Source organism: Microtus oregoni, unplaced genomic scaffold (genome assembly GCF_018167655.1).
Source record: "Microtus oregoni isolate MIOR12 unplaced genomic scaffold, Mior012 000003F_ref0000135, whole genome shotgun sequence".
NCBI classification, from domain to species: domain Eukaryota; kingdom Metazoa; phylum Chordata; class Mammalia; order Rodentia; family Cricetidae; genus Microtus; species Microtus oregoni.
In genome coordinates, this window is record NW_024543062.1 from 70,599,017 (window position 1) to 70,620,381 (window position 21,365).

Consider the following 21,365-nt stretch of genomic DNA (forward strand, 5'->3'; position numbering starts at 1 on the left):
AGATTATTCTTTTCATGTATTCTTATATTTGGTTCACAAGTCTTTCATAGAGTATTTTGCATATATATTCATAAAGGAAACTTTGCTGTAATCCTTTATTTGCTGGGTCTTTATGTGGATTTGTTATCAGGATAAGTGCTACTCAAAGAATTGGACAATTTTTCTTCTGTTTCTATTTTATGTAATAATTTGAAGGTTATTATCCTTAATTTTTTATTTGAAACTCTGGTAGAATTCTGTGCCAAGACCATTAGCCCTGGAATTTTTTTGGTTTGGAGACATCTAGTTATAGCATCTATGTCAATGGGTCTTATAAATCTATTTAAATTGCTTTACTGGTCTTGGTTGGTGGTAGTATATTTTAAGAAAATTTCAATTTTTAAAATATTTTCCAGTTTAGTGGAGTATAGGTTTTTAAAGTACGTCTATATAATTCTTTTAATTTCCTCAGTTTTGGTTATAACCTACTTTTGTCTCTAATTTTGTTAATTTTAGTATTTTCTCTCTACCTTTTACTTAATTTGTCCAATCATTTGTCAGTTTATTGATTTTCTGTAAGTACCATTTTTTTGTTTCATGTATTTTTTTTGTATTGGTTCTCTGTTATTGTTTCTATTTTTAAATTGCAAAAATTGTAATTTTTTTGGATACTTTCTGTTTTTGGATATGATTTCCTCTTTTCTTCCACAGATTTTAGGGTTGTTGTTAAGTTATTATTATGTCATCTCTACAGTTTTTGATGTAGAGACTTAATGCTATATTAATTTGCCTCTTTGAACCTCTTCCATTGTTTTGTATAAGTTTGGGTATGCTTATTTTCATTTTTATTCAATTCTAGAAGTACTTTAATTTCTTTCTTAATTTGTCTTGAGTCAGTTTCATTTTCTAATGAATTTTTCAGTTTCCACAAGTTTGTAAGTTTTTCATTGATGTTGGTATTAGGCTTTAGTTCATGATGGTCAGATAGGTTGCAGTGGGTTTTCCTATTTTGTTTTGTTTGCTTGCTTTTTCCTTTTATTTATTTATTTTTTTATTTTTGAGACTTGCTTTGTTTCCACATATTTGGCTGATTTCAGAGAAACTTTCATGAACTTTTGAGAAGATATATTATTTTTGTGTTTGGGTGAAAATTTCTTGAAATATCTATTAGATACTTTAGATTTATAATGTCAGTTGGCCCCAGAATTTTTGTTTATATTTTGTCTCATTGATCTGTGTCCTGGAAAACGTGGTTTACTGGTTGCCCAAAGTCACTGTAAAACTCAATGTGTGAGAGTCCTGTTACTGCATGAACTGGCTTTGTGGGACCTAGTCTGTTTGGATGCTCACCTTCCTAGACCTCGATGGAGGGGGGAGTATCTTGGACTTCCCACAAGGCAGGGGACCCTGACTGCTCTTTGAACTGGAGAGGGAAGGGAAGGGAGATGGGGGGAGGGAAATGGGAGGAGGTGGAAATTTTTAAGTAAAAACAAAAATAAAAAAAATCAATGTGTGATTTTAGCTGTAGTACTGCTTCTTTTATCAGTTCTGGTACCCTTCTGCTTTATGCATACATATGTTTAGAATTACAATTTCATTTTGGAGGATTTTTTCTTTGGTGAGCTTGCTATTTTAGGTATAAATTATTTATTATTTTAAATACACATTTTATTATTTTTGTAAAGACATACATTTAGTGCTTTTCTAAATCAGGACAAGTTTTGTGAATTTTAGAAAATAATGTGTCATTTAAAAATAAGAATTTAAATATGTAAAAACTTATTATAACACACGTATAAAATTTTCGTAAACCATTTCAAGAATGTATATTTGTGATGGGGTAGAGATATACTTTAAAAAAAAAGATCACCTGATGTACAGGCATGACATTTTGAGTTGGCAACCCCAACACCCATCTCAAAATTTTGTGTGTAACCCTCTATTTCTTATTATCAAGCATTGGAGATTGTTCTGATAAAAAGATAAAAATACAAATTTCTCTTACAGAGTAATCAAGAAGAACATTATAAAAAATATACATATATTTACTATAAGTATTTTTCTGGTCTTCCAATTCATTACATTTAACCAAATAGCAAGGTTGTTACTCACTGTTTAATATCGATTTTCCATTTGTACTTTTCTTTCCGGCAAGGTCACAAGCCACATTACTACGTATAAAATGAACTCTGGCTGAGTTAAACCCCATGCTTTGACTCTTTGATTTAATAAAAAGACTGATAGACAAAACTAATGCAATAATACAATTACTTTTTTCAGAAAGGAAAATTTAAATAATCAGAGAGTTTAGATTTTATAACCAAGAAAGGTAGATGTTAAATAGCCTGTGGAAATATAACCAAGTCTGGTGTGATCCCAGAATGCCTGCCTTTAATTGTCTATTATTCTAATCCTCAAACCAGAAGTTCAGGAAAAGTCCCTAAGTGAAAACAGTGTTTCATTTCCTGTGCTGCAGTGTCTCCTGCCTGGGGATGCTTAGTCCAGCACAGAATAGAGTGAGAAACATCAAGGGAAGAGGAAGTAGGAAATTAATTCACCAATAGATATCTTTTCACACAATAAACATGAGATTCAATAACAGGAGCATATCAGCAATGCTATTTACACTGTGGGTAAATTTTATTTCTTATGAGTTATTACTGTCATCACTTTAGTTCAAAGTTAGGGATGAGAATGTTTTCTCTGTATGGCAATGTGTTAGATAATTTTTCAAAAGGTTGTGAGGGGTAGAGGATGAATATTGCCATTTTATTTAAAATGCTTGGTTTTCATATTGCACCTGAAACAGCTCTCTAATTTACTCATCTCACTATAAAAGCTAACTATGCTTTTCATACATGGTATTCAAAGGAGAAAGAAATCCAAATGTCTAAGATTTGACTTGTTTTTTCTAAAAAAAAAAACAAAACAACAACAACAAAAAAAACAACAGAATTGTTCTCATTCCTTTTTCTTCTAGTTAAAGCAACATCTATAAAGAGATGTTTGCTCATTGTGTAGACTTACAAGAAAGATGACTTGCAATTGTAAATGATTGTATATGTGAATTTATGATGTCCCCTTTATAGGGGATTTAGAACAATGCTAAAGGTGGCCTTTTAAATATTGCTTTGATAACATATACATACATTTTGATTCAAATTTTAGATGTATGTATTCCACAGTATTTGAGCCACTGGACTAAGAAGAAACATTCACAAAGACAAATAATGTTTTAATTCTGCTTGTAATAACATCAAATTCTTCCTCTGTCCTTTAATATTTGTCAGTGCGTGATTCCAAGGCGCAAACAGTAAGTGATCTTATATGAACTCATGCACCAGGATGAGTTTCTCTGGAAAGTTTTACACAGAAGAATTTCAAGCATTTATTCTTGTAGGACATATTACAAATACTACTGAATAATTGTAGATAGTCCTTACTAATGATCAATATTGCCTAATAATTTGTAAACTACTTTCACTTAAGGGGACTTAAGTTGTAATATTAACTCAGTGAAAACAAATAAGCTAATATTTATAAAAGTATTCATGATTTAAAACCTTTAATGTTTCTAGCTTAAATTCAGAGACATAAAATCCAGTTTTTACATTTCTTTAATGAACTTTTCACAAAAACATATGAGGTTTAAATGTACTATTTTATGTTACACAAATACAGCATTGTTTTGTAATACGAATCTGATGAATTGTTGATTCTTTGGCTGGGCTTAGGTGTATAACTATTTCCTAGCTTGATGCTACAGTTGTGGGCATGCACTGAGCCTCATAATTTATGTTCATATTTGGAGGATGTATTAGGTCTACTTCCTGACTTAAATTGGTAATTTAATTTCTATTACTTTGAAAGACAGTTGTGTGTAACTGTGAAAGCTGCAGCTCCAGCAAGTTTTCAGACCTGGAGGGGAGCTCCATGGCAGATTCATGGGTCCAGAAGTTCTTTCCTGACATGTGCATGTTTCCATACAGTAAAAGTCTCATTGGCTAGGGTTCCATTTCATGTGACTGCCTTGTATGAAAAGTGATAACACTGAAACAAAGAGAGGGTTTTACAGTACACAGCAGAATCCACAGAAAATGAACGGGTTAGGACAGATGTGCTGTGGTTCCCCAGGGTTCCTTTTTCTATGGAGGACAGCATGATTTTCCTATAAGCTGTTATCCCTGAAGGCATTCGAGAAAAAGTGGACTTAATGTAGATATCCTGGAAGAAAGTTTAATCACAAAAGTGTTTTATGTGGTGGATAATGGATGCATGAATTAAAAAAGCTGTTTGGTTTTTCTTAGTGCATATGAGAATTAAGAGAAATTCCCATCTTATAAAAGTCATCTCATGGTCATATACAGAAGGATCATTAATATAAAATAAATGAGATTTTTCCCAAACAGATTTTATATCAGTTTTTTTTCCATCTAAAACACTTGTGGCAAATGTAGCCTGCCTATTGCCTGGACTGTACTTAAATGAATTTATAAAATACATAGCTGTTTGTTTGTTGCAAGTATCTGTGTGCTAGTAACCAGTTATAGGAGAAAAATAGGTTACACATGAGCACACATGACATTGTCTTTTCCTAAAATACTAATACTAAGAAGATCTAGATGTTTTAATTTATTCACAATAAGCTCCAGAAATGTTTCTACAAGTTAATTAGTAAAATATGATTAGAATGGAATGTGTTGATTTTCTTTATCCTGTGGAAAAGCTCATGTGTATACAATTACACCAAGATCATAAAGGCGACTGATTTCAATTCTAGCAAAGATTTTTCCTCAAGATCTAATTACCAATATGCATTTCTCTTAAAGTCTCAGATATCCATCAGTGTGGAAGAGTGGGAAGACACCAAAGATGCCAAAGAGCCAGGGCACCACCGCAGCATGCACCGCAACTCAACCTCCAGCGACCAGTCAGACCATCCATTGCTGCGGAGGAAGAGCATGCAGTGGGCTAGGAGGCTGAGCAGAAAAGGACCAAAGCATTCTGGGAAAACTGCAGAAAAAATAACCCAGCAGCGATTGAACCTCTACAGGAGGTCCGAAAGACAGGAGCTTGCTGAACTTGTGAAAAATAGGATGAAACACCTGGGCCTTTCTACGGTGGGCTATGGTATGCTTCTTAAAACTATACATGGAGTCTCAGTTTTTACTATTTTTTTTTAATTTATTTATTTATTAAGGATTTCTGCCTCCTCCCCGCAACCGCTTCCCATTTCCCTCCCCCTCCCCCGATCAAGTCCCCCTCCCTCATCTGCTCAAAAAGCAAACAGGGTTCCCTGACCTGTGGGAAGCCCAAGGACCGCCCACCTCCTTCCAGGTCTAGTTAGGTGAGCATCCAAACTGCCTAGGCTCCCCCAAAGCCAGTACGTGCAGTAGGATCAAAAATCCACTGCGATTGTTCTTGAGTTCTCAGAGTGGTATTGCTGGATCAAGGGGTAGGTTGATCCCGAATTTCCTGAGAAACCAAAATACTGCTTTCCAGAGTGGTTGCACAAGTTTGCATTCCCACCAGCAATGGGTGAGTGTCACACAGTCGGCTCTGATACAGGAAAAAACTAGATTTTTGTTAGGAAATACCTATACATGGCACTCTGATGAAAATCTCATCTTTTGTGGAACTAACAAGATTATTGCTAAATGTTTTGCATTTATTTAGATCACTTGGCAATGTTTGAACCTATTACAAGAACACCCCATTTTTAATTTAGACAGAAATTTGGAGGTAGATTTAGTTTCCACCTTGGAGCTATGAAAACTTTTCGATTTTCTTACACATGGCTGAGATTTATAAATGCTTATTTTGGTGCAATTTTTCTTTTTTCTCTCAAACAAACACATAAAAGACACAAACATCACACCCATCTAAGTTCTGGGACTTTCGATAAAATTAATTTGAAGTATTGTAAGTAACTAACTATAACAGCCATTGGAGAACAACAATGAACTTAAAAATTGTATTTAGTTTCTTACCTAAAGACTTCAAAAGCTTTATTTATTTTCTATTTTGATATTCTAATATAATTATGACTTCTTCCTTTTCCTGTCCTTGTTCAAATTAGCCCACATACCCCTCTTGCTTTCCTTTAAATTCAGGGACTCTTCTTCCATAAACTGTTATTGTATTCATATACCTATATGCATATATGTGTGTGTTCCTAAATAAAGCCAGTTCAGTTTCTACTAAGTCACTTGCATGTATGTTTTCTGGGCTGACAATTTGGCTCTGTACAGCCAGCTGGTATGCTGTTCCCCAGTGAAGATCAGCTCTCCAGATCCCTATTTTTCTCAGTTGTTCTTTTCTTAGGGATGAGGTCTTAAAACATTTATTTTTGTAATAGAAATAGTGTTTTAATGAACATTGTACAAGCTTTTAAAATAACTCCTTGTTGATATGTTAATAAATGATTGCATATACAAAAAACTTAATGAAGTAAAACACTGATCACTTGAGAAATATCATTACTATTATCCCAGTTTTATTTTATAAATGTGGTTGGCAACATAATAACAAAGCTAGTATACATGCTGTGGAGGCAGAGGAAATCTCACACAGTTCCACCCTTACATGGAGAACTACTGGAGGCCAGGGACTGCAGAGAGAGGCAGAACTATTTGCCTTTAAAATAAATTCCCACTAGGTTGTTCAATATGAAGTATGTCCCTTGATACATGCACATATTAGCCACACAAAATGGACACTCTGTATTATGTATATGTGTATGTATATGCGTATAATTTTATGCATAGATATGCATACATATAATAATAATAATTTTTTAAAAGATGATGCATAATGGAGAGGGAATTGAGGAATTTGGGAAATGAAAGGACAGAAATGATGTAGATTCAAACATCAAGCATAAAATTCTCAAAAAATATAAAACTATAAAAATAGTCAACTGGCCAATGATAAATGAGAAGTTTTCATTGTTTATCTATACTTACATGTATGCATTAGTGCATACACATGCACACACAAACTCTCTCTCACACACACATATAATCCACATTTTCTCTTTATTATAAAGTTTTATATTGAGATAATGTTCTTAAGATATTTTATTTACTGAGTTAGAATTTAAAAGAAGTTGTTTTTCTTTCTTGAGCATAAAAAGTAAAATATATTCACTGAGTATTTTCATATGAAATTGTGTCAATTTTCTCATAATTCCTTCAAAGTGATTTTTCTTTAAATTTCATTATTTTCCTCTTCGAGGTGGACTGTCCTACTCAAAGACTTGCATTTAAATTTGCTCCAGTCAGTTACTTTTATAACTGACACTTGTAATTATATTTCTTTTAATTGTGGTGAAGACTAATTTGTGTCCAGGAATTTTAATAGAAATGTATGTAATATGTGACACTAAATAGTAAAATTAAAGCTCAGAATGATCTTCCAGAAATTCACTAATGGCTACTGGCCAATTTGATGACATCTAAGCTGATTCAATTTCTAGTGAATTAATTTTCTATTTTTACCTATTATGTATTGCTAAATTACTTTCTTCTAATAAGAATATCAAACAAAAAGTTCTTCATCTTAATCTCAACTGACTCAAGAACATTCTAATCTCCTGTTAATCCATAAGCAGAGTTGCATGTCACATTCTTGTTAGAAATATGCAAATGTATGAGTCGACTGTATGGGCATCACCTAAAGAAGCAGCAGGGATTTGTAAGAAATTTTTTCTTATGATTTTCTCATTCTATTTTTATGGAAATTAGTTGATTTTATGCTCATGATAATTCTTATATAACAGAAGGCATTCCGTTCATTTATTTTCTCCCTCTTTTTACATCTGCCTTGTTATGATTTCCTTGGTATAAAAACATGCAATGCTGCAAGTCTGGTAGTCTGTCATCGGTACCACTGAGAGGACTGTAGCCATAAAATGATTTCTAAACCAGATTGGAGTAGCATTAATAGGAGAGCAGCTGCTTAGGTGTAGTAGATATAAATACCACCAAACAGAGACCACATCACAGTTACCATAATAACCCAAAATATCACTAATTCATCATTTGCCTAGAGTGCCTACCCACCCCTTCTGTCAGACACCACAACTATGCAGACCTTCAAAGTCCAATTCACCATTTTCTCAAGACCAGATACTGAGCACCCGTTTGCCCTTCAGGTCAGAAGTCAAATGCCACCAGCCCTGCAATATAACACATCTCTACTCACTTTTGCTGATCACTCACTGCTAATGCCAGAGGCTCTACCTTTTCATAGATAAACTTAAGTTTGTCAGGTACCACACTAGTAATCAACACTGAGTGGTCACATGGTTATGCTTCTAGTATCTCCTAGCTGACTCTAACCCAGCCAATGAGAGGTAAAAGCAAATAGGGATCCAAATCCCATTCAACATGAAGAGTAGATATGTGTCTGTGTAAAACCTCACATCAAAAGACAACCAGTGACCTAATGCCACATGTACAGGTCACACCAGAAGCATACAAGCAGTATAAAAAATGAAGACAATATGTACCCACACAAAGGGAAAAATCCTGCTAATCTCATTGTAATCATCTCTGGTGCAAACAGTAAAATGACCAAAGGAAGTTTCTGTAAAATAGACCACATATTGAAACACAAAGCAAACCTCAACTAATATTAGAAATTTGAAGTAACTTCTTGTATTCTGCCTACAATAGATGAACAGAAAATTATTGTAGAAAATAAAATACAGAGAATACATGATCTCATAGAGATTAAATAGTCTACTATTAAATTATGAATGCATCACAGGCAAAATTAAGACAGAGATTTTAAAAAATATGTCGAATGAAAATGAAAATACAATAGAATGAAACTTCTAGAACACAATGAATATAGTTGTATGGGGGAAGTTTATACCTCTAAGTTCTTCCAGCAAGGAAGTAGAGAGAACACAAATTAACGAGTTGGTGCTGGGTGCTCCTTTGGCGTTTAGAAAAATAAAAATACACCAAACCCCAAAGAAGAAGATGGAAACAATTAAAAGAATGCCAAAAATGAATGAAATGGAAAGTTTAAACAGTGCAAAGAACCGCCCCACACTCACTCATCTAGAACCCCTATCTCATATCTCCCTCCTAACATAACATTCTTTTATAGCTTATGTGTTTGTTGTTTGTTTAACTCAATAAGTCCAATGAGTGCTGCCCATGGATGTGTGTTCATCCAATTGAAAATGGAAAACCTACCAGTGGTCACACTGCTAAAGAAGTGGTTTCTTCTCCCGGCAGCCATTAGCTGCCTTGCTCCTCAGCTAGGGTGAGGTTTGGGAGGTATTCTCCACTGCATGCTGTAATGTTTAACAGGCTTGATCTTGTGTAGCTCTGATGCAGATATGCAATTCAGGTGTTGTGAATTCATGTATGCAAAAGCAGTGACTTCCAGAGCACTTCTCCCCATCCTGGGGCTCTTACTTTCCTTTTGCCCACCTCTACAGAAATATTTCTGGAGTCTGGTGGGTGAGGTTTGATCTAGAAGTCCCATTTATGACTGAACACTCATATTTGCTTGTTCTTATCACCCTGAACAATAATGAATCTCTAAATTACCCATTTCCCACTATGATGTTTCTTATTAAGATTGGAGCAGTGTAAATCCATGAATAAAATATATTTAGAAGGCATATTAATAGCATGACCATTTATAAAAACATATTAATAGATCAAGAATAGACCTATAAATAGGCCTATTACTTCCTTAGCCATGGGTTTTGAGTTTGCTTATAGTACTAGGCATGTATTCCCTCCAATTGAAGTTACAAATCTAATCAAGAGAGCAATTAATTACCCTCATAAAGAGTCTGTCTATTATTGAACCTGTAGGAACATTTCGCTTACTAGGTCAGTTTTGTAACTCGCAGATTTCAATCCAATGCTGCATAAGACCAGTGAGGTATTTTCCCTCAGCAGTCTGCCTAGCACTTTCTAGCAATGTGAAGTGAGTGAAAAAGAAGAGTGATCTGGTTAACTCAAGGTCAATTTCTCTGTGTCCTGAAACCAAGGTGTGTGGTGTCCTCAGCAATTGAGACTAATCATCTAATTATGATGGACATCCAAGAGCAATTCCAGTGCCTATATTGTCTTGAGTGACTCTGGGACCTAATTCACCAATAGCACATAGGAAGTTAATACATGCATGTCTATGAGATTTTCATTTAATTACTCATGTCTTCTGGAAACAGCTTTGTTTACGAATTTGGTGTTAAGAAATAAAATTGAATGGATGAAGAGAAGGCTCAGGGGCTAAAACACTGACTGCTCTTCCAGAAGACCCAGGTTCAATTTGTAGCACTCACATAGAAGTTGACAACAGTCTATAACTCCAGTTCCAGGGAATCCAATCAACTCACACAGACATATATGCAGGCAGAGGCAGGTGGGTCTCTGTGAGTTCGATGACAGCCAAAGCTATACGCAGAAACATTGTCTCAAAAAAAAAAAGGAAAAGAAAAAGAATTTTGTAATTGGCTTATGAAATAGTGTCAGTCTGTTAGACTTCTTCATATATTCTTAAATTTTATTAACTCACCCCTACCCTTAATTCCCAGTTTCTTGATTGCTAGGAATATTAATCACTTTAAAAAGTTGGTCAATCGTACTTTTCTGTAATATTTTGCATCTTATATATCTATAACACTACTCCTGAAAGTGTCTGTGAAATTGTGTGTAATGGAAATGTCAGGTATAAAGTCTCAGAAACATGTTTGCTTGAATGACAGTAGGAGATACATTAATACAGAAGAGAGAAAGCACATGGGGCATCAACCCTATATAAATAACTACAAGCAACTAAGGAATGAGTAGAGAAGGAGAAATAGTCTTCCCTAGAGAAGAGCACTCCAATTGGTTATCCAGTGCCAAATGATCAGGTCTGAAATTATATACAAACAAGTTGCATAAAACAGACTGAACAGGTTGTATTTAAGAGTACACACATACCCAATACAGAATGACAAAGAAAATGAATCAATGATTTAAAAGAGAGAGACAGGGTGTGGTAATTTGGAGGGTTTGGAGACAGCATGGGAAGGGGAAAATGGTATAATTATATTATAGTCTCAAAAACTAAAAAAAAATAATTATATTTATTTAATTTTTATTTAAATAATATTATTTATCATTTGCATTTTTTGTCTTTTCAACTCCTTATTCAAATTGTTTGGGACTAGAGTTTTACTTTGCAGTTCTCCATAAGTTTTTCCTAATAACCCCTTGTGTGACGTACATAGCAAAGATTTTCTCTCAGCTGTGAATGGAGTAGCCCTGCTCTTCATCCCTTTGGCTGTGCCAAGGGTGTAATGCAGTCTGTTCACTGATTTTCTGTCTCACTGAAGCCCTCTTTGGAAGCTATTTTCCATACTTCAATCCTGAAGTGTATCCCCTGTGCTTTCCTCCAGAAGTTTCAACCCTTCATGTTTTAAATTAAAGTATTTGTTGTCTTTTGAATTGAGCTTTATATAGGATGAAAGACATGAACCTAAATTTATTGTTCAGAGGGGCATATCTAGTTTTATCAGCACCATTTGTTGAATCGCCTTTCTTTTTCTACTGTGTGTGAAACAATTTCAAGAGCACCGATTTTAAGCATATGGCATTTTTTTAGTTTTCTAAGGCCAGAGTTTAGCTGTCTGGACACAGTATATTAATAGAAGATTCTTAATACATTTCTGATGCTAGGAAATAGAATCTTGATTCTCTGATGTCGTACAACCAAATATAATGCAAATCAAATCAATTATTACTAAGTATTATATTCTGGTTTGGGCACAACCATGTGTATTCATGTCTGCCATGGTTAATGATAATTATGTCAGGCTCTTAATAGTCTATCAAACCTACTATATTCATCCTTATAGAATTGAGAAATAAAATATAACCACAGGAAATGACTATTTGATACCAAAACAGTAGTGCATGGCCAATAAAATATTAATGAATGTCTCTTTGAAGCAAGTTAAAATAGACTTTAAAACTTGCTTATTAATTCTCAAGTGCAAAATCACAAAGAGAAGAAGGTAACAGCAGGCCTTTTCACAAAGCGTGGCAGACAAACTGTGGGTCAAGCTGAGCTCTATGGCAACGCAGACTTGAAAGAATGGCTTTGAACTCAACAACTACTTTTAACCTAAATCAAAATGATGGCATTCCACACCACGAGGACTAGTCATTGAGGAGTAGAGAAAAAAACAAAACAAAACTGGAATTGCTGGTTCTGATCGTGGCCACATCTATGCCTTGGTTTAAAACATGTGAAATCACTGAGTGTATTATCGACATGTTTGATATCAGTCTTAGAGCCAGTTGCACAATTAACGTGTTCAGATCAAAATATTGACAAAATAATTGCATCTACTCTTAGGAAACCTCATAATTATCTTGACTCATTTGTGACAGACAAATGAGACCATCACTGCCACTTGACTTTTATTCAAAAGTAACTAAAGAGCGCTCTGTTAATGACAGAATGTGGCTGGGTATCTACATTGAGCAAGAGGTGTTTTGGTAGAGTTGCCTTCTTTGTACTGAAGTTCAGGACCATTTTTGTTTATTTTAGATACTGAGTTGCTCACATCCAAATTAAATGGAGATTTTTCTAGTATAGCTACTGCCTTTCAGAGAGTTATGACTTAGGGTCCAGAGAATACCGTCAATTGGAGTTCCTTTGAAAAGAACTTGCTACAATTCACATTAAGATAATACTTTTTTCAAGAAGAATGCATAGATGAAACTTACTTTTCATAGAGATATATGATCTTGATAAACTCATGTCAGTATAATGTGATTTATAACTATTGATAACTATTTTTGGAGTAGATATCATTTTTCTATTTGGTTTTCAAACTCCAGTCTGCTGATTTAGCCATCTCTCCTTACATATGAATCCCAGGTTTCGCAAATAAATATGCTGCATTCCCAGCTGCATTTGACTTTCAGATAATTTCCAGTGCTTCAGAAATTATTTTAGTGTTTCACATGACATCTTTATGCTATATTTGTTATAAACTGTTTGTTTGTAGATATTAGCTGTGGTTTATATATCCTTGGGCATTCTTTGTTTTGCTTGGCAACCCTAATCCTAAAGGGGGAAGATACAGTTGTATTTCTGGATCTATTTCAACAGTTAACAACAAAATATATTACTTTATTTGAATATCAATTTAATCAGTTTGAAATTGAAATATTTTTACTGCTAAACTTGTGGTAGGCTCATCTATTCTGTAATTTGTCTGTCTTGTAGGATTCTAATTTTGATTTATAGGCTTTAAAGAAGATTTGCATATCAATTGAATTTTAATGTCATATTATGACATTAAAAGAGCATTATTTCTACTGAAATAAATATAATGAATAATATTATTTTGTAAGAAAACATTTTAGTACAGCAAATTGTTTATTAGGTTCAGCTACGCTGGCCTAACATGAACTTTAATGAAATATATAAATATCAAGGAACTGTGTTTGGTAAGAAATAATTTTAGACTTTTCTTCAAACTTCATAATACAGTTTTGTTTTCAAGAACTATATTTATTTATAAGTATAGTAACTAAATGAATACTAATACTTTAGACTGTTTGTTCTGATTTTAAGTATATCAACATATATTTTCTCCTTGGGAAAAAAAAGTAATCATTAAAGTATGTATCCACGTGGCTTTATTGTTGTATCTTTTAATACACTTAGAATGTTAAACATCAAGATCTACAAAGTTTTTCACATTTTAAAAATGATTATGTTTATGCTCTTTTGTTTTGGTGAGCTTCTTATTGCTATATCTGGCACTTGAAATTGTGTACTTTTTAAAAACTGATGTTTACTTAAGTCATTGAAGGTGGATATTCTAATAAATGTTCAGTTTTGGTGTTTTGTGGTGTCCCCTTGTCTATATCACATCAGAATAGATGGGCAGATAAACTAGAACATTACGGAGTAAGCTATAATGCCCACTTGTGTGCTGCAGGGGTTGAAGACTTACTCTTTTAAAATAACTTGTTCTTTTAAGAACTGACTCAGGACAAAGCCCAGTGCTCTGAGGACACTGACTTCACTTCTCTCACACAGTACCAGCAATTCCCAATATGGCCAATATGAAAAGAAAATATTTACCATTGTAATCTCGTTAAAATGTAAGGTTAATTTCTTTTCCAATGGATTCTTTGTATTCTTAAAAAGCAAATCATGCCATGAAGGCATACATATTAAAGATATATATATATATATATATTTCAGTTATATATGTATATGTATTACAGTTTTTAATACCTTTTAAATACATATGACTAGATTCTTTTTCAGGAGATTTTTATATCAATATTCTATAGAATGATAATGTTTACTTCTAATTATTTTTAATTATTATAAAGGGAAATGAATCAAGTAAATATCTCATAACTATTTTTTAGTAGAAAAAAATTTAATTGTAATGACTTATTTAGGAGAGAACGTAACTATGGTTACACTGAATAGAATTAGGTACTTTGTTTTTATCATCTACTGGAACAAAAAATAGGTACTTTGCCAACATTTCAGATGACAGAAAAATGAAAACCAAACTTCCATGCATTAAATACAAAACAGAACCAAACGTGACTTCAGTGAGTTCTCTTTGACAACTCCATGATTTAAACACAAATATAATGATTTTTGTGATTTTGTGTGAATCCTAACAGACATTATACTTATTTATCTTGCAGATGAAATGAATGATCATCAAAGCACCCTATCCTACATCCTGATTAATCCATCTCCAGACACCAGGCTTGAGCTCAATGATGTTGTGTAAGTTGACCTCATATTAGGGATTAGGGATATAAAAATTACAAATCTACCTTCTATTTTATTTTAACATTATAGTCCGTTGTTATTTTGATGAGCATGCTTGACAAAAGATATTTCTGATGAGTATAGGGATTCCTGTGTTTCTCTATGTAGTACTATAAAGTATAGAATTGTAAAAAAAGTTCTGTTAATCGACACAATAGTAGCATTTTCTATTCTCTAGGAAAATATACATTTGTAAAACAAAATCTATACTATGTTGGAGAACAGCTCAAAGAAAAAGGGAAGCATCTAACAATATATATTTGTAAAGATATTAAAATTTCCACAAGGAAAATTAAAATGCAGTGTAATACAGGAGGAAAGGGGTAGAAAGAGGAACCACATTCACTAAAGTTGTTGTCAATCTTCCTAATGCGGCAAACCTTTGATAATAAAATTTCAAAACACATAAAAGTAAAGATATTTCTGATCAGATAAGAGAAATACTGTTACAGGATCTTTGATCACAGTATTAATCCTGAGGTTGCAGTTGTATTAATAAATTCAACCTTGGGTCAGGAGGCAGAGCCAGCAACTCCTTGACAGAAATTAATCATAGCAAATTAGAGGGAGTCTGGAAGATAGGGAGATGCACAGGAAGCAGTAGAAAGGACTTTGAGCATGGTGGTCTCTCTAAGTTTGATGTTGCAGAATGACACTTTCTCTGAAGAGAGAATGTCAGCTAGTTGCTCCTCAAATGTTCTGAGCTAGCAGGTTTTCACCTCAGCCTCTGACTCCTGAGTCCTATTGATAAATAGAACTAAAGAGATTTACTTGAAAACTGCATTTGGTGGCAGCAGCAGAAGCTAGACCAAACAGGATATAAATTTCACATACTGCGGCTGCCAGAGAAGTGGGACAGTAATGGCCGAGCCACAATTACTGAATGAAACTGCTATAGATTCAGGTGCTGCCACTGTACTGATGGAAAAACAACAAAATATGATGGTTTGGTTTTGTTTCTGCTTTTATACTTGTGTTGTCTTCTAAAATGCAGTATATCTTGAAGAAGTTTCTATATGTTGAGAAGTAATTGAGGAGCAATTGGTGAAGTAAATATCCTATAAATGTCAGTTAGCACAATTTAATACATGATATAATTAACCATAAAATTCTTATTGATTTAGTTGATTATCTTTATATACATAGTAGTAGTTTGTTGGATCACATGTGTTTTTATTTCTAGTTCTATAAAGAGAGTTTCCATATTGTTTTAATTATGTCTACACTAACTAAAATTTGTATCAGTAGTAAATGAATATTTCTTTGTCTATATCTCTAGCAATATCTGATCTCTGATCTTTTATATAATAGCCATTCCAAAAGATGTGAAACAATAATCACTCTATTTTGATTGTATTCATCTAATGATTGAATGTTGTTTAAAAAATTTTATTCTTACCAGGAATTTGTCTGAGAACTTGCTTCAGGTCATTTGTAGACTTTTAACTGCATTAATACCTTTGGGATTTTGCTGTTTTTAAGTTGGATGGACTCTCTATATATTCTAGATATTATAAAACTTGTTGAATGAATAATTCAAAAACTATCTCCCATTTTGTAGTTTATACTTTGTTAATTATTCTTTGACTGGCCAAGCTTTTTGTCTTGTTATGATCCCATTTGCAAATTTTCTTTTTCTTCCTGTCCTCTTTGGGTTCTGTGATCTTGTAAGAATTAATTCTATTACTCTGTATGTCTTTATAGTATAAAAGAAGACACATTTAAATGATTTACTGGGATAAAATGAAGATACAATTCATACATTTAATAAATAGAAGTTAATGTCTTTAAATATTTCCAATGGCAATGGAGAAGTTATCACAATTCAATTTTGGATCATATTATTGTGCGTTAAAGAAGTCCTGCACCATAGATGGGTTAAGCTACCCATCTCCATCACCTTATCCTCCTACTTTTACTTCTGCACTCACTCATTAGTCTACATTCTATCTTTATTTGCTTTCCTTTACTAGCACGTTTTCAAGTAAATAGTATCACAAAATATTTACCCTTTTGTTATTCTATTTCTTCCTTGAAAAAGTAAAATAAAGGATAAATCGTGTGGCAGTAACACTATATTATATACATATATCTATATATGTATAGATATATGTATGTTTACTTCAAATTAAATATGAAACTTTCCAAGCTATAACTAGAACATTTTTTTACAAAGCATACAATAAACCAGGAATGCTTGAGAGAAATTTCCTACTCTTTGAACACTCTCATTTTTATTAAATTTAAGCAAAACATCAACGTAAGTGCCACAAAAAAATTTGTTCCTCATACTATTGCAGTGACTATATTCGTGGCCCTGAGAGAAGGCCTAGCAGAACTCAAGCTATGGCACATTCTAATATCTACCATGGTATGTAGCAGATCAAAGGAGAGCCAAAGGAATGTGCTCTGTCAAACTCTGACTTGTAGTGTTTGTCACATCATTGGATTTAGTGGATAGTGAATTATACTTGTACTTTTTGTGCTTTCTTTCTAAAATTTTACTTCTAGAAGTTCATTTCAAATGAAAGAGCAACATTAACTTGATTCTAAAACAATAAATCACTGGATGAAAAGTCATTAAATGGCTTGAGGTTTGCTATTAGTTTTCTTCATTGATCTACAGTGCTATTAAAATTTTAAGTAGTTAGAAGTGGTGTGCATAGACAGTGAAATTCTGTTAATGGATCCAAGGATACTAATTTAAACTTTCATTTGATTGAAGAAACTGGACTGAGGTGCTTTCAGGTTCCTCTCATCGTACTTATTATGATGTACTCTATGAAAATTTTTTCCACCTACATTTTAAAGAGTATAACCATTGTTAGGTACTTGTTTTTAAACTAGCTTCCTGATTTATTTTTTTTTTTCTTCCTTGTAAAGGTATTATAGTAACATGAATTTCTCCTTTCATTTTCACCTGAAACATGACTATCCTAGAAAGCAATTGTTTAATAACCTTCATTATCTCTGTGTTGATTTTATTTCTGACTTTACCTACCACAACTTTCTGTTCTAACCAGATGTTTAGTTAAACTCCTTTTTAAAAGTGTACCAGGAACTGTCCTTCCTCAGTATATGTCCCTCCCTATTTAAATTAGTTTGTCATTATCTTCCTGCTTTTGATTTATCAAGTCTATTTTTTTTAAAAAAAGTATTAACCCCAAATCCTTTAATAAAGTATTATCCAGTTCTCTTCTTTTCATGGGCTGTTTAGAATCCATTTTCTTCTTTACATCTGCTCCATAATTTACACACACACACACACACACACACACACACACACACACGATATACTGAACTGGTAGCATGTACTAATCACATATGATTTCACAGCATGAAGAACCATTCCCATCTGAGAAATCCAAATATTATTGAAACATTTGTGTTTTTCAAATGTACATTTTCTTATTTACTCCTAGAACTTATTAATAATGATTTTTAAAGAATAATATGTTGACTCTTGCATTTAACCAAAGAAGTTCCAGAAAGAGGAAAGAATATCACCATAATTTTGAAGTTAGCCTTGCCTACATAGCAAGTTCCAGGCCAATTAGGACTAGATAATTAGACAAAATGACACCAAAAGACAAACATGAGGAATAAGTAAAGACATATAAATAAGCCTGTATACTTCAGTATTATTATGTTAAATATAAGACAAACAATTTTCCAAATAATCCAAATGTTATCTAGCCATAATATTTTCCATAATGATACTTAACTTCACAAACTGGAAAGACTTTCCAACCACCTAAAAAAAATTTTCTTTCTTTCTTTTTTTCTTTCTTTCTTTCTTTCCCTCCCTCCCTCCCTCCCTCCCTCCTTTCTTTCTTTCTTTCTTTCTTTTTTGGGTTTTTCAAGACAGGGTTTCACTGTAGTTTAGTTTTAGAGTTGTCCTGGAACTAGCTCTTGTAGCCTAGACTGGCTTCGAACTCACAGAGATCCTTCTGCCTCTGCCTCCGGAGTGCTGGAATTAAAGGGGGGTGCGCCACCACCACCCAGCATTACAACAATTTCTTAATTGCATAAATGATAAAAATAAGTGGAAGAGTAATTAAGTACTGACATAACGATGGTTATGATGTAGATCGTAATAGAAGCCAGTATTCATGGGACAAGGTTGAAAGGATAAATAAATTATGGAGCCTAAACCAAATTGGAAAGAGTAAAACTTAATTCATTAGCATTTGCCATTTAATCATATCAGGCTAATTACAGTGAACCTTTCTTTTGGTTATTTATAAAGTAACATCTTAGATAACTTACAGATAGAATATATAATTAGTGAATATTTCTAGTGACACCCTGAATTAAGGTTACCTTGATTTACTAATATAGCTTCCTGCTTTGTTTTCCTTTGGTAGATACTTGATCCGACCAGATCCACTGTCCTACCTTCCAAACAGTGAACCCAGTAGGAAAAACAGCATCTGCAATGCTGCTGTTCAAGATTCTCGGGAGGAAACTCAACTCTGATGAAAAGAAAATAAGGGACCTTATTTTCATTACAGGGATCTTGCTTGAAATCACGAAAATGTTGTGATGGTCCTACAAAACTGACTGGAATGTATTCAATTTCTTACCTTTCTTCTATTAAAAAACAAAATGTATTCTCTTAGAAGTACAGATCAGTTTGGAACTTAATGTGGTATTTATTGACATTTCCCTGGTTAGTATTTAAATTTCAGTAGTGGGGGATTCTGAAAATGACTATAAAATACAGAAGTTAAAATCTGATATTTAACTGTTCAAGAACTATCAGAATTGTATGCATCCTGTTTTAAAACATTAATAAGACTATAAAAATAAAGAAATCCATGCATATTCAGTGCATCACAAGGGCACTGAAGTCTGCTTTTCTCCTTATAATTAAACATGTCATTATATTGTTTAACTTTGCTGTTTCTAAAATTGAGCCCAATAAGAATGTATGCTTATCTCTATCCAGAGATTAATCACGAACTTCTGTGGGTGACTTCTGTCTAGGAATCATAGTTTTCTTCAGAATAGATCATTAGAGTCATTTATGTCTGTCTGTCCATATATTATTGTGTTCATTTTAGAAGCCAACATATCCATAGCATGTTTAATTATTCAGAAGAAACTAAAACACAAAGAACTATTAGTCATCTGGGCTTTTTGGTAGCTTCATATCTAATGCACATTTTATGCTGAGAAGCATTTATTTAAGAAAAAATATATTTTCTCCTAAAAAATACCTTACATAGAGAAAACAATGTATATCTTTTCAGTTAATATGAGAACTGGAATATCTCCCATAAATATCAGATGGGCAATGATGTTTTAATATTGCTGTAGGCTTTAATATTTTTCATTTAGCTATATAGGAGATTTCACTAAGAAAATGGGTCCAAGTTTAAAGGAAGAGTATTTATACATTTTATGGACCACAGGGACACTTTAAGACCTTTAGCATTCTCCAAATGTCTTTGATATTAAAGACTTACACTTAAAATCTGATTTAATACAAAAATATTCAAACATATGTATATTTCAACATTGTAAGGAAAATATCATTAATATTGATAGTTCTTCTATTTTAATTTTAATATGAATTATTAAGCATTTGTCAGATAATTTTAATATAGTACTTTTGTCTTTATTCCCTATTTTTTCTCATCATAAATACAACAAAACTTATGAGAGAATAAATGTATACACACTTTGCCAAATCAAATAGTGTAATAAACTGTTCCCATGACAGATATACTAGTAATTTTCAAAAACAAAAATTTTGATTTCTATCTATTTATTTGTTCATGGGCATGACACTTGCACCCTAAAATACTCCATGTAAGAAATGGATTTCTTCCTTCCTTATCATAATGAAACAGATCACGGAAAAGGAAAATAAATTCTTTTAAGGAAATGAAACCTAACATCCTCCCAATAATTATACAAAAAACACAAACATAAAATGTGAAATTAAATATTCTAGTCACCTTTCATCGCCTGATGAAGGTTAATATTCCTGAGGTAAATAAATAAATTAAAAAAAATAAATATTCTAGTCATTTTACAATTTGACAGGAGAATATCGTATGTATTTTTTATTACAGTACTTTACATTTCCCATAATTTAGAATAAGAAAAGCATGAAGGATTCCCTCAAAATAGAGAGATGCTTTAGTCTTCAAAGAAGATTGGTTTGAGCAAGTTACTTCAAAGTGAGAGCATGCCTTCAAACGTCATGATTGTATGCAAGCGTGTGTATATGTTATCTATTTGAAATACAACTGAAAAACTCCACATGATGTTAAAATTGGAAGCAGGATTGAATTATTATATGGAATAGATAAAACATACTGAATATACTGACTTACTTCACTTTTGGTTATCAGTAGTCAAGTAAGATATTTCTTTTGATTGACATTTTTTTTTATTCCATTACAGTTCTTTTAAGAATAAATGTCAGATTTTAAATGTCTTCTCTTTCCCAATGAGCTCCGAAGTTTAGTATTTTTACATTATGACAGTTGCTAAGACTGGAATTTTAAGCTAGGATATGACTATATTTCCTA

At 32.9% G+C, this 21,365-nt stretch overlaps 1 protein-coding gene across 1 annotated transcript in view; it reads left to right on the forward strand.

Annotated features, from left to right (window-relative positions):
* Window positions 1–20,826, forward strand: part of Kcnt2 (potassium sodium-activated channel subfamily T member 2) — a 374,550-nt gene extending 353,724 nt beyond the window's left edge. The window contains exons 26-28 of the mRNA XM_041649255.1: window positions 4,809–5,109; window positions 14,691–14,775; window positions 19,188–20,826. Of these exons, the coding sequence (XP_041505189.1) occupies window positions 4,809–5,109; window positions 14,691–14,775; window positions 19,188–19,299 (498 nt within the window). The 3' untranslated portion in view covers window positions 19,300–20,826. The remainder of the gene's footprint in view (window positions 1–4,808; window positions 5,110–14,690; window positions 14,776–19,187) is intronic.
* Window positions 20,827–21,365: the final 539 nt, after the last annotated feature.